Below are 12,643 nucleotides of genomic sequence, written 5' to 3'. Positions count from 1 at the left end.
CCTGCTGAAGGGGGAAGAAGCTAGCATTGTAATGTGTTTTCTTTCCCTTCCCTGAGGGAATTTTGCTTGCTGTGTGGGTGGTAGGTAAACCATGCTGCTTCCGTGTTTACTTATTGCCAGGATAACTTGTTGGGGGTTTTAATTCATGCCACATTCTCTTCAGATACTAGCTGCTCATGCCACCTAACCAGGTCTCGGACCCTAACATTTTAAGTGGCAGATGCCAGGGACACAGAAGGATCTGGCTTCTTAGATATTCTGTTGAGTTCAGATCATCTGTGGATCATATGTTCAGGAAAATATCAACAGGCCTTTTTTTTCTGCACGACTGGCTCATCCACAAAGGAATATGTTCAATAATGTGTGGAAAATGGTGGAGAAGAAGAAACAAATACATTAGAGAGAAAACAGAAAGCACTGCCGGCTTTGAAAGGGAGACTCTCCCGTTCCGAAGAGAATGAAACTGTGCATAGCATAATTGATCAAAACGTAAGGAGGATCGTGTATAAAGGGACATTTTTTGGATGTTTTCTTCATGCTATCTGAATGTATCTCTGAATGCATCTCTGCTGTGTTCATAAGTATCCGAGAAGAACTAACAGTTTAATTGAAAAGTGCCAATCGAATGCACAGATCAGGGCAGTACATGCATTGACAAGTCTCCTGCTGGCTGTTTCTTGAACAAGGTGCTTTGTAATTCAATTAAAAGTGACTCCATGAACCTTATAACCACACTGTAAAGCTCTATAACTATTAACATTACTCACAGTGTGTTTTCTGAGATAATTTTTAAAATCCACAGTTTGCTCCTATTCATCCCTTCCCTCTCTGTGCTATAAAGTCCGCCGCGGTTGATGCAAGCTACCTCATTTCAGGCACCTGGAGTGCTGGACTGGAAATATCAGCATTGGAGTACTCTGCCAGGCAGTGGACTATGCAGCCCTCCAGGTTTCTGATTGCTTGAATATCTGTTACTGTTTTCCAGATGATAGGTAAAATTCTACTCTCAGAGCTATATTTCATATCTGTGATTTCCTATTGGAAATAGAAAATACACTTGATCTGAGCCAAAAGCTAGTGTATATTCAAAATGACTTAATTTTCTTCAGTGAAGTTATTCCAGATTCTGTTTAAGTGAATGCAGAATTTGGTGCATTTGTTTACCTCAGAAATCAATGCAAGTCAAGAGAGGTGAGGTTATATAGACAGTGGAATATCTCTGTGAAGATGTTTTCTGTGGCTTTGAAAGTTCAGTGTTGCTGTGGGTCCTTGAGAGGCCTTTATTTATAAAATAAAATGAGAATGCCAATGCAGCATCCTTCTTAGCCTGTGGTTAATTCTGTTGCTTTGAAGGACAATAGGACAGGGGGGTACCAAGGGCACCCATCGGGGTGGGGGGACTTAGGTGCCTCCGTACTATTGCCAGCGGCATGGAGAACAAGCAGGAGGAACTCGTACTCCTGCTTGCAAACAAAGACTTTGACCTGTTTGGGTTAACAGAAACCTGGTGGGATCATACCCACAATTGGGCAGTAGGCATTTTTTGACATGGAAAAAAGATTTGGTCCTTGGTTCAGTGCTGTTCAATATCTTCATCAGTGACTTGGATGAGGGCGTGGAAAGCACTCTGTCCAGATTCACAGATGACACCAAATTATGGGGCAGAGTAAACACACTGGAGGGCAGGGAGCAGATTCAGGCAGATTTTTCATAGATTCATAGATGTTAGGGTCGGAAGGGACCTCAATAGATCATCGAGTCTGACCCCCAAATTTGGACGGGTTGGGAATGTGGGCAGAACAGAATAGGATGCAGTTTAACAAAGGTAAGTGCAAAGTGCTGCTTCTAGGGAGAAAGAATCACCAACACACCTACAGGTTGGGAGGTGACTTTCTAAGCAGGAGAAAGGGATCTTGGAGTCATAGTGGACTCCAAAGTGAATGTGAGTCATCAATGTGATGAAGTGAAAAGTAAAGCTAACCGCACTCTTTCATGCATTAGAAGGTGCATCATGAACAGATCCAGGGAGGTGATACTTCTCCTCTCTGCGGCATTGGTGAGGCCACAGCTGGAGTAGTGCATCTAGTTCTGGGCACTGCACTTCAAGAGGGATGCGGATAACCTTGAGAGGGTCCAGAGGAGGGCTACTCGTATGGTTAAGGGCCTGCAGGTAAAATCCTATGAGGAGAGATTGAAGGACCTGAATCTCTTCAGCCTCCGCAAGAGAAGGTTGAGAGGTGATCTTGTGGCCATCTACAAATTCATCGGGGGTGGGGATAGTAAAGAATAGGGGGTGATCTGTTTACCAGGGTGCCTCTTGGAGTTACTAGGAACAATGGCCATACACTGATGGAGAGCAGATTTAGATTGCACATTAGGAAAAATTTCTTTACAGTGAGGGTTGCCAAAATCTGGAATGGGTTTTCAAGGGAAGTTGTGCTCTCCCCTACATTTCAGGTCTTTAAGAGGAGACTAGACAAGCACCTAGCTGGGGTCATCTGACCCCAGTGCTCTTTCCTGCCCAGGGCAGGGGGTCAGACTTAATGATCTACTGAGGTCCCTTTGGACCCTAAAAATCTATGAAACATATGAAACACTGTGATTCCTCATTACCAAAGGGAGTTTTATGAAATCAGTGATAATAACAGTTCACCACAGCTTTTGGTGAGATTACTGAATCTACAAGGCCAACTCTGCATTTGAAATGCTGTGGCACTACCGGTGGAGCAACTGGAGTGTGGGCCTCAGCATGAAGCTTACTGTCTATTGAGCAAGTCCACATATAACACTCCAGTGTGGTAGTGAGACAGGGACAACACAGTGTTGCTACAGCCGGAAATGCAGTCAGTTCAATATGTGCTGTCTTCGCATTATCAAATGGCAAGATAAGATTCCCACCGCTAAAATCCTTAACCATTGCCAGGTGTTTGGCACAGAGCCTGTTCATAAAAGCTCATCTCTGATGGTCTGGGCATCTTGTTTGTCTAGCCAACTTAGTAATAACTGAGGGCATGCTTTATGATCAGCTAAACCAAAGTGCCTTTTCCTAAAATATTCAGTACAGATGGTATAAAGTTATCTTGAAATCCATCTCAAAAGCTTCCAGGATGACCTCCGAAGTTGGGGAGAAACAGTCCACAATAGAGCATGGTGGCAGCCAATTTATAATGTAGCCATAAATCAGGGGTGTCAAACTCATTTGGCCCCATGGGCCAGATGACTCTTATGGAACTGGTCTGTGAGGTGCATGAATGGTGTGGGGGCTGGCCACGTGGGCTGGATTGGGCCCAGGGACTGCCACCCCATGCCAGATCCTGCATACGTGGCACTTGCTTCAGCTGGTCTGGGATCAGACAGGAAGAAGCACGGCATCCCATGGACTTGCAGGAACAAGCCATGGTGCCAGGCTTCTTTTCACAGTGCTGTTGGGCTCCAGCTCTGCAGCTCTTGCCTGGGCGCTTGGCTGCTGCTGCAGGAAGATCCCCAATAGAAGCCAGAGTCAGGGCTTGCAGACTGGATCCAACCTGCAGGCTGTATGTGTGACAGCCCTGCCATGAACCATTTTAAAACAAGGAGTGCCTGTAGACGTGTGGGGAGGCTGTTCTGACATGCTGTAATTACAGTGCATCGGAGCAGACTCGATTAATTGTGTCTGCTGAAGCATACTAATTAGCATGCTCTAGCAGCTTCCATGTCTCCTGTATGAGCGTCAAAGCATTAGGAGAGGAGATTTGCTTCTATACTGTCCACCAATCCACAACTTCACCCTTGTGCAGGGTGATGCTGCTGTGGGTAGGAAGCACTAGATGAAGTGACACACTTCCTTTTGTAAAGGAGCAGTAAATGCTCAGCATAGCAGTCCAGGGTAGTGGTGGGGAACAGAGAAAAGTCTTGCCCATTTTCTGTCCCAGGGTTTCTGGCAGCCAGAACTGAGTTCCCCAAGGAAGGTCACCACACAGTGCTGGGGCTTGGCCTGTTCCTCTTTCTCTGTGCCACAGAACCAGCTGTACGCAATGCTAACCATGGTATGCAGGCTAGCTAGTGAAGGGACAGCGCAGTAGACCTGCCCATACTTTTAGTTCAACCAGTGAGGGAGGATTTAAGAGTGTAGGCTGGGACTTTCAAAGTTCTTTAACAGGTTTAGGTGCAGGACATCCCTGTTAGTGCTTTTTTATGAAAGAGATTTAATCTTTTAGGAAGGCTGGGACAAGTGGGTCTCTTGGCCCATTCTAAATGCAATCAGATGCGTGGTCAGTTGTATTTATTGTCGTTGGCAATCCCTCCATTTGAGGATGATCTCTACCACGGCTCATGGATGAGTCTTGAAGTGGCTTAAGAATCCAATCCTTGAGCCAAAATCCATCCACTGTATTTACAGAGATTGGAGAGGTTCTTCGTTGTGAATGATTTCAGGTGCCCTCACCCCTCTTTTCTTCATGGGTTTAGTGTGATGACTCTCCCCTCTATTCTCTGTGCAGGGTCTCCATTTGCTCGTGCCAGTCTGAAGAGTGGAAAGAATGAAAGTTCCTCATATTTCCGGAGGAAAGAGAAGATGTTCCGGTTCTTTATCCGGCGCATGGTGAAAGCACAAAGCTTCTATTGGATCGTCCTCTGTGTTGTTACTCTGAACACCCTGTGCGTTGCCATGGTGCATTACGCCCAGCCAGAGAAACTCACCACTGCTTTGTGTAAGTGTTGGGCATTATAACCTTATTCCATCTAACCCTTGCTTTTCTGATTGCTCTGAGCACTCAGTTCATATTTTCACTCACTGTCTGCAAACTTGAGGTCTTTTTGCAACTTCCTGCATTTCATCCAGAAAGTTGCATGAATATATTCCTAACTGCCCCTCCAAAACACTATTAGAAAAAGGGTCACATCCAATAAAAAGTAGTCCAGGATGCTTTATCGCATTGTTGGTAATGTTGACGTTTAATCTAGGCTCAACCCTAGACTTCAGGTCTGAACACCCACAAACTTGATGAACATTTTGGGGGGTTTGTATGAGGGTGGGGGAATGAGAATTACCTTGGGTAAATGTAACTTGATGATTTTCTCCAGCAGTTTTCCTTAGCAGCTGTCCAGAGAACCTCCTGGATGCAAATGTCACACTAGAGTTGATAATTTGCCTTTGGGATTCTTCGTGTTCTGGTCACTAAACCATTTTTATAATAAACATAAGACAGACACTGAAGTCCACATGCACCAGAAATATTTTTCCAGCCACCAACATTTAACACTAACTCAATACAGTTGTACTAATTTATACAAAACCCTCATAACTATGTGCTTTCACGAAAGTGTCCTTCCATGAGAGCAGTTATCTTAATAAACCAGGAGTGGTCAAGAAGGATTCACATAGTAGTATCCTTCTGTGAAAATATGTCTCGGGTCCCATAGATATGTAAGTCATAGCACACAAGAGTGCTGTCTGTTGGTTTTGCTTTAGGCTGATGCCTTCAGTCATCCATTAGAGTGAGCTTACAATACTACCTAAATGCTCTTGAAGTGTTACTGCATGCTTTGTTAAAACATATAGTTTTATTCTGAAATGAATAGCCAACAAATCCTGTTTTCTGCAACCAAATCCTTTATAAAGCTGCACCTGTCTCTAGTGATTATATTCATACTTTCACAATACCCTTTGTACAGAAGTGGGTACAGTATTTACTACAACTATGTTTATCTGAAGGCAGCAAGGCTTGACCCAAAACTTTCTGAAAAATGGGAGTTTGCACCAACCACATATTTATAAAGAGGTATAGTGATACTTGGTGTTTTTATTTACCTGCTGCCGAGCACTGACTTGATTTGTTAGTAAAATGTGCACAGCAACACCAAGATCTCTTTTTTTTGTGTGGTAAAAGTTAATATAGAATCACCTCATATGTGTATTTGTGGTTATTTTTCCCTATGTGCATCGCCTCACACTTATCATAATTGAGGTTCACACATTATCCATCTTCTGTAATTGAGCTCCCTTGTGCACTGTTCTGTGTCATGACTTCCAAGATCACTCCCCATCTTAGGATTTCTGTTAAGAGGGAAGTTGTATAAATGAACCCAAAGTATGGCAGGCAATGAAAACTGCATGATGCACATTTTATTATTCCTCCTGGATCCCTATCCCTGGGGAAGTCAACTGCAAAACTCATATTGGGATCAGGCTCCTAGTCTTCATTGGGGTTGCAGTAAACAGAAGTCATCAGCTGAGACCTGGGATCAGGTTGTTAATACAGGCAGACCCCCATGCAGGCACTTCAGAAAGTGGCCACGTATGTCAAGCAGCATAGTGTGACAGGAACTCCTCTCCTTCTATGTATACAGTTTGAACTACAGTGTGTTGTATGTTAGAAAATCTATTGTCATTTTTAGGGCCATGGAAGTCCATGACAACATCGCCAATGACTTCAGTGCCTAAGATTAAACATGTGCTTAAAAGTTTTGCAGGCCTGGGCCAGAATGCTTAGTTTCTTACATCTCAAGCCTTTGGACCAATATGCAAAGTTCACCAGTGGCTGCTGGATTCAGGATCTGGGGGCAATTTTTCCAAAACAAAAATAAATGAGATGGAAAAGTAAGATAAGAATTAAACAAAATATTTAATTTAAAGCACCATAACTTAAGAACAAAGTCTTACTCCCTTGTAATAAGGAAAAAAGCTTAACTTCTAATGTCTTTCCTTTTAATTGACCTGGAAGCTGAGGCCACTAATTACTGGGCGCATGTGCATGTGTGCTCGACTGTGCAGTTGTTATTTAGTACGTACTTTAGCTTTAGCAAGTACTAAATAACTGTGCAGTAATTGCCGTTACTGCACAGCCCCGGTGACACATGGGTCATTTCCAACCCACAGTTATGACTGCTATAGCTCATTGCTGCTGCACAATAGCTTTGGTGTCACAGTTCATGCCCACTGATGCTACATTGCTGTAGCTCATCACTATGGCGATGTAGTGTCTCATGTAGATGTGCCCACTGTGACTTCAAGAAACGTCTCTATTAAAGTTTACTAAAATATTTAATAATGTCAGGTAACTAAAGCTATAATGAGGGATTCGTGAAAGGGTGAAAAATGTTTTCAACTCTACTTCTCTTGAATGACTCAGAGTGGAAATAGAGACAGAACACACAGGAAAATTAGCCCTGCCTATTCATTTCCTAAGTTAAACAGTGGAAATAATAAGCTAGAGTGGCAAAGTAATTAGATATCTAAGCATTAGGATTTCTTGAATTGGGGCTAAGTTTCTAGAAAAGTATTTTAAGTCTTTCATCACTAAAACTTTAAATTTCCTAACTTGCTTTCTTGGAACTCACTAATGCAGTAACATTTCTAAGAGAATGTTTAAAAAGTCTGCGAGCTAAAATCCTTCTCATTTAGGAATTGAAGTGGATGGTGCAGGGAATATTCTTATTAATTAGAACACTCAATCCCCAATCCAAAGACCCACTCATTTTGTGGAAGTTCATATCTAAGCAGGTACTTTGTGTTCCTAGTATTCATATTATAAGAACATGGAAATGTTGAACATGGAGAAAAAAACTCTGTCCATTCAAAATGAAAATGTAGTTTCTTTTGATTTGAGCCTTGTGCCATGTGCTAGAAATACCAGTGGTTTGGTTTGATGAACCCAAAGATTTAGATAGAATGCCAGCTAAATTCAGGTCTGATTGGTCAAGTAGGCTAGGCACAGAAGTTGCACATAAACTGGTTTAAGTGAACAGAACTGATTTAAATCTGTAACAGAACAGAAGTTCAGTGCACACAAAACAGTTTCAAAATGGCTGAAACTGGTTTAAGATAAACCTGGTTGAACAAACTGGTTTAAGATAAACCTGGCTGAACATAGTATCAGATTTAACAGATTTAGGTCAAACTGGTTTATGAAACTTCTGTCCTAGACCCCTTCACAGTTAAATCACAGTTCCCCAGCATCCCTGCATGCTTTTCAGCCCTGGGCTGCTCAGGGCTGAGCCATCTTCTCCAGAGAGCAGGGTTGATCCTGCCCCTCTGCTCCCTAGCTGGAGCAGTGAGGGCTGGCTCACTGCCTCCCCCCAGGCAAACCCTGGCTAGGGTCTGGGGCCAGGGAGGAGGTTAAATTCCCCTTCCCCCAAGTACAGAGCTACTCTGCCCTGCTTACTAACTGTTGGTTGCAACTATGGACTACAAATCTGAGAGACGCCTGGAAGCAGGAAGAGGAAGTGATGAGCAACCCGGCAGAGTCCTACTTTTGTGATTCTGGACGGCAAATCCCAGAGACCTTGGGGGCAGCTGGAAGAGGAAGTAAACATACAGCCACGCTGTGTTTATAGTTCTTCAATTTATACTACTTCAGAGAGAGAACTATTTTTGTTCAAGCTTTTATGAATTAAGTGCCGCTACCTTTTCCCCCACCCACCCCCTCCTCAGCCTGGCAACATCCCCTGCCCAGGCAGAGCTTGGGCTGGGGCCTGGCCATGCCCCCTCCACTCCAGCAGGGAGTGGGGAAAAGTCGTGGAGAGCTTGTGTCTTTCCTTCCCTTTGGCAGTGGCAGACAGGCTTTCTCTAGGTCCCCCCCTCCCCCCCCCAGCTTCTGGCTTGAGCCACTGCAAGCATTTGGCTGCATTTCCTCAATCAAAAGTGATTGTCTGCTCATTTGCTTATTGGTTCAATCTTTGCATCTTAGACTAACCTGCAAAGACTGAATCAATTCAGCCTTGGGCTTTTTGACTGTCTATACTTAGCCATAGTGGTTAACCTTTTTTATTAATAATTTTCATTTGCTTTTGAACCTCTTGCTTTTGGTTAAGAACAGGAGGGAAATAGCCACCATCTTGACTGAGAGAAGTCATTTGCGGTGGGAGGTGATTTCTAGTATCTCTCTAATTTTAAAACAATAGAAATCTCATGAAGAAAATTGTTTTAAAAGTTTCTAGACTGAGGAGTTTGTAAAAGCATCCAGAAATGTAGAAACAAATTTTCCCAAATGTTAAGGATTATCAGATTTATCATTTCTATTCTGGCCTGTCTTTATGCTGAATCATAGGCACTTTGAAGTCTTTGATTATCCTCACCTCTAATGGATTTGGGAACACACCCTATATGTAGGAGTCCTTCTTGAAGTCTTATAAGTACAATGCTTATAAATTTTACAAAAGCAAAATATTTTAAGAATATCATTGAAACAAGTAATAACTTCTTTAGGCACAAGATTGAAAGACTTTAAACATGATTACAAATTGCTCCAGAGGAGGAACACTTTGCTGGTCTGATGGAGAACAAGAGAAATTCAGCTGCTTCTAATTATATTGTTTCATGGAAAGTACCTATAATCGAACTAGAAAGCAGCCTTGTGAACTGCAGCAGGCAGGAGTGATAGGGGCGGAGTGGAGTCAAGGAGGGTCTGCTGCTCCTTGAAACTCAACCCAGGCACCCTGTATTTCAATTATGCCTGTCTCTCTGGGAAGCATTTAATTAAGTTACAAATGAATTTTCCTTGGAGAATGGCTAGTATGAATCTGTGGGTTTGCATTGATTTGTTTGTCCTTTTCTTTTAATTTTCTCTTTATTGAAATGTTCTGATTTACTTTTCTCTGCATATTTCCTATTGTCTCAGCTGCTTTGTTGAAGAAACTGTAGGCGCTCTAGGAAATGAATCAGAACATATGCTTATTTTCACTGTAGTATCTGTGCCGTACCCTGATCTGTTTAGGTGAATTCTTGGGGTATAGTTCTTCAGTAAAGAGCCATAGATACCAGTATACCCATAAGAATCAGTGCTTCACTAGTTATTCTGTTTTCTTTCTCAGTAGAGGAGGAACACCAGTTCCACCTGTTCTATGAGTCTCCGGGTCCCATTGTGTAGACCAAGCTCTGTTCTTCAAAATAAAAACCTTTGTTCAGTCACATTGATTAAATTAGCCCCTGGTGGTAGGTGGTCTTTATACAACCATTCACCATTAGGGCTGTGCAAAATGTTGCCGGGTGTTTCATTTCAACGCTGTTTTGACTTATTTTGAGCTCGAAACAGCGAAATTGAAATGAAACTAAAGGCTTTGAAACAGCCTTGAAACAAAATGAGGGCAATCAAAACGTTTTGAAAAACTTGAAATGTTTTGAATGTTGAAGCTGGGCTTGCTTGCAGCTAAAGAGAAACTAAGGAGAGGGAGGGGGAAGGACTGCTCTCATATTGACTGTGAAACTGGCCAGTGACTGTGATCCTTCCCTGAGGTCCCTTCCAATCCCAGTGCTCTGGGGGAGCGATGGAAGAACAGTTGCTCCTTAACGCACGCACGCACGCACGCACGCACGCACGCACGCACGCACGCACGCACGCACGCAGTCGTACGTCATGAGTTTTGCTCTGAACAGTTTGGGGTGTGGTTTTCCAGAACCCCCTGCACCTATCTCCTTGAAACTTGGCAGGCTTCATGGCCTCAGCAGGGGCTACCATCCCTGCAGTTTTCATCCCACTGTGCCTTAACACACACACAAAGTCACACGTCACGAGTTTTGCTTGTCAGCAGCTTGAGGTGCAGTTTCCCAGAAAGACCTGCACCTATCTCCTTGAAAGCTGGCAGGCTTCATGGCCTCAGCAGGGGCTACCACCCCTGTAATTTTCACCACCATGTGCCTTCACGCTTACAAGTGACATGAGTTTTGCTTCCAAGACTTTGAGGTGCCCTTTCCCAGAAACCCCTGCACCTATCCCCTTGAAACCTGGAAGGCTTCATGCCTTCAGAGGGGGCTACCATTTCTGATGTTTTCATCCAAATCTGCCAAGAAATGACAAAGTTATAGGTAGTTTCATGCTTCCCCATTATAGCCTATGGGTGAAACGTTGAAACAGTGTTGAAACAGCGAAAAGTTTTTGACAAAATTAAATGGAACAGTACTTCAAAATTAAACGAAACTTGAAACGAAACACTGTCCCATTGAAATGTTGAAATGGAAGTCGAAATGAAACGATGCCGTTTTGCACAGCCCTATTCACCATTGCCTGTTGGTTACTATTGTTGCTGGCATTCTCAAGAGAAAGAGGTTTCTACTAGAAAGATAACTCTTTAACATTGAAATGAGATGTGGTGGCTGGAAACTACCAGTAGAAAAACTCAGTCTAAAAATGAGATGCATGTTCTTAACAGTAATTAACCTCTGCAACAACTTACCTATGCAAGTAGTAGATTTGCCATTGCCTTTTTAAAAGATAAGCAATAGCTAACAGAAGATGTATGTTTGATGCAGAAAATATTAGTGGAGGTTCTATAGCCTGCTTATGCAGGAGATTAGATGAAATATTCATAATGACCTGGAAACTTACAAATCATAGAATCATAGAAAATTAGGGTTGGAAGGGACTTCAGGAGGTCATCAGTCCAAACCCCTACTCAAAGCAGGACCACCCCAAATAGATCATCCCAACCAAGGCTTTGTTTAGCCGGGTCTTAAAAACCTCCAAGGATGGAGAGTCCACCACCTCTTTTGATAACTTGTTCCAGTGTTTTACTCCCCTGCTAGTAAGACAATTCTTCCTAATATTTAACCTAAACTTCTCTTGCTTCAACCTTGTTCTGTCATCTGCCACCACTGAGAACAGTCGAGCTCCATCCTCTTTGGAACCCTCCTTCAGGTAGTTGAAGGCTGCTATTCCATCCCCCCTCAGTCTGCTCTTCTCTAGACTAAATAAGTTCAGTTCCCTCAGTCTTTCTTCATAAGTCATGTCCCTCAGCCCCCGCACCATTTTTATTGCCCTCCACAGGACTGTCTTGAATTTGTCCACACCCTTTCTATAGTGGGGGGCCCAAAACTGAAGACAGTACTCCAGATGTGGCCTCACCACTGCTGAATAGAGGGGAATAATCACACTCTTACTGATGCAGCCTAGTATGCCATTATCTTTCTTTGCAACAAGGGCACACTGTTGGGTCATATTCAGCTTATTGTTCACTGTACCCCTGTGGCAGAAGGCCACCTCTGTTTCTCCCCAAAAACTCTGCTCTGTGACAATTTGGTTAAGATGAGCCCAGCAGAGGATATATACCTTACCCTATCTTTTTAGGTAACCTGAACTGGATACATTCCTGAGGGAGGGGGGAAACCTGCTCCCTCTGCCTACATGACTGGCATCACATACCTGGGTGAGGGGGCTTGGGCTCCCTGGGGAGCTAGAGACTGTCAGTCTGCCAAGCAACTAGTGATGCATTTCAAATTGGTTGCCTGACAGCCAACAGGTGCTGGCCTCCATTGAACCAGGTAAATGAGGTCATAAGGGCTATATAAGTTAAGGACTGCCCAGGAGCATGGGGCAGCAGCCATGAGGAAGACTTAGAGAGAGAGAAGAGCTGGACCATTTGAAACTTGCTCTCTCTCAAAACTCATGATCAAGAAACTGCCTGCCTCCAGAGGGAATCTCCACCTGCCTCTGGATGATACTGGTGAGTAAGCTACCTGAGATCTAATTAGATATATAGCTTGCAGTAACACAGATGTGTGATCAAAGGCTACCCAGCCATGGGAGTTTGCTCTAGGGGACTTCTCTGATATTGCTCTACCCGGTACCCTATTCCAACCCTACCCTTTGTAACCAATAAAGTTCTCCTTTCTACCTAGTATGGCAGACTTATTGGGAGTGGGTCTAGATTATGCCTTGGGGTCCCCTTGGTT

At 43.5% G+C, this 12,643-nt stretch overlaps 1 protein-coding gene across 1 annotated transcript in view; it reads left to right on the top strand.

The window, feature by feature from the left end:
• The window catches only part of CACNA1B (calcium voltage-gated channel subunit alpha1 B), a gene marked incomplete at its 5' end in the record, with an annotated part of 468,581 nt that overhangs the window by 271,315 nt on the left and 184,623 nt on the right, over positions 1 to 12,643 (top strand). The window contains one exon of the mRNA XM_025211184.1: positions 4,479 to 4,688. Coding sequence (XP_025066969.1) covers positions 4,479 to 4,688 — 210 coding nt within the window. The remainder of the gene's footprint in view (positions 1 to 4,478; positions 4,689 to 12,643) is intronic.

The sequence above is a fragment of the Alligator sinensis genome, unplaced genomic scaffold, assembly GCF_000455745.1.
Source record: "Alligator sinensis unplaced genomic scaffold, ASM45574v1 scaffold323_2, whole genome shotgun sequence".
In the NCBI taxonomy this organism is placed as follows: domain Eukaryota; kingdom Metazoa; phylum Chordata; order Crocodylia; family Alligatoridae; genus Alligator; species Alligator sinensis.
Note: the sequence above shows the minus strand (reverse complement) of the source record. Positions and strands in the feature narration are given on the sequence as shown.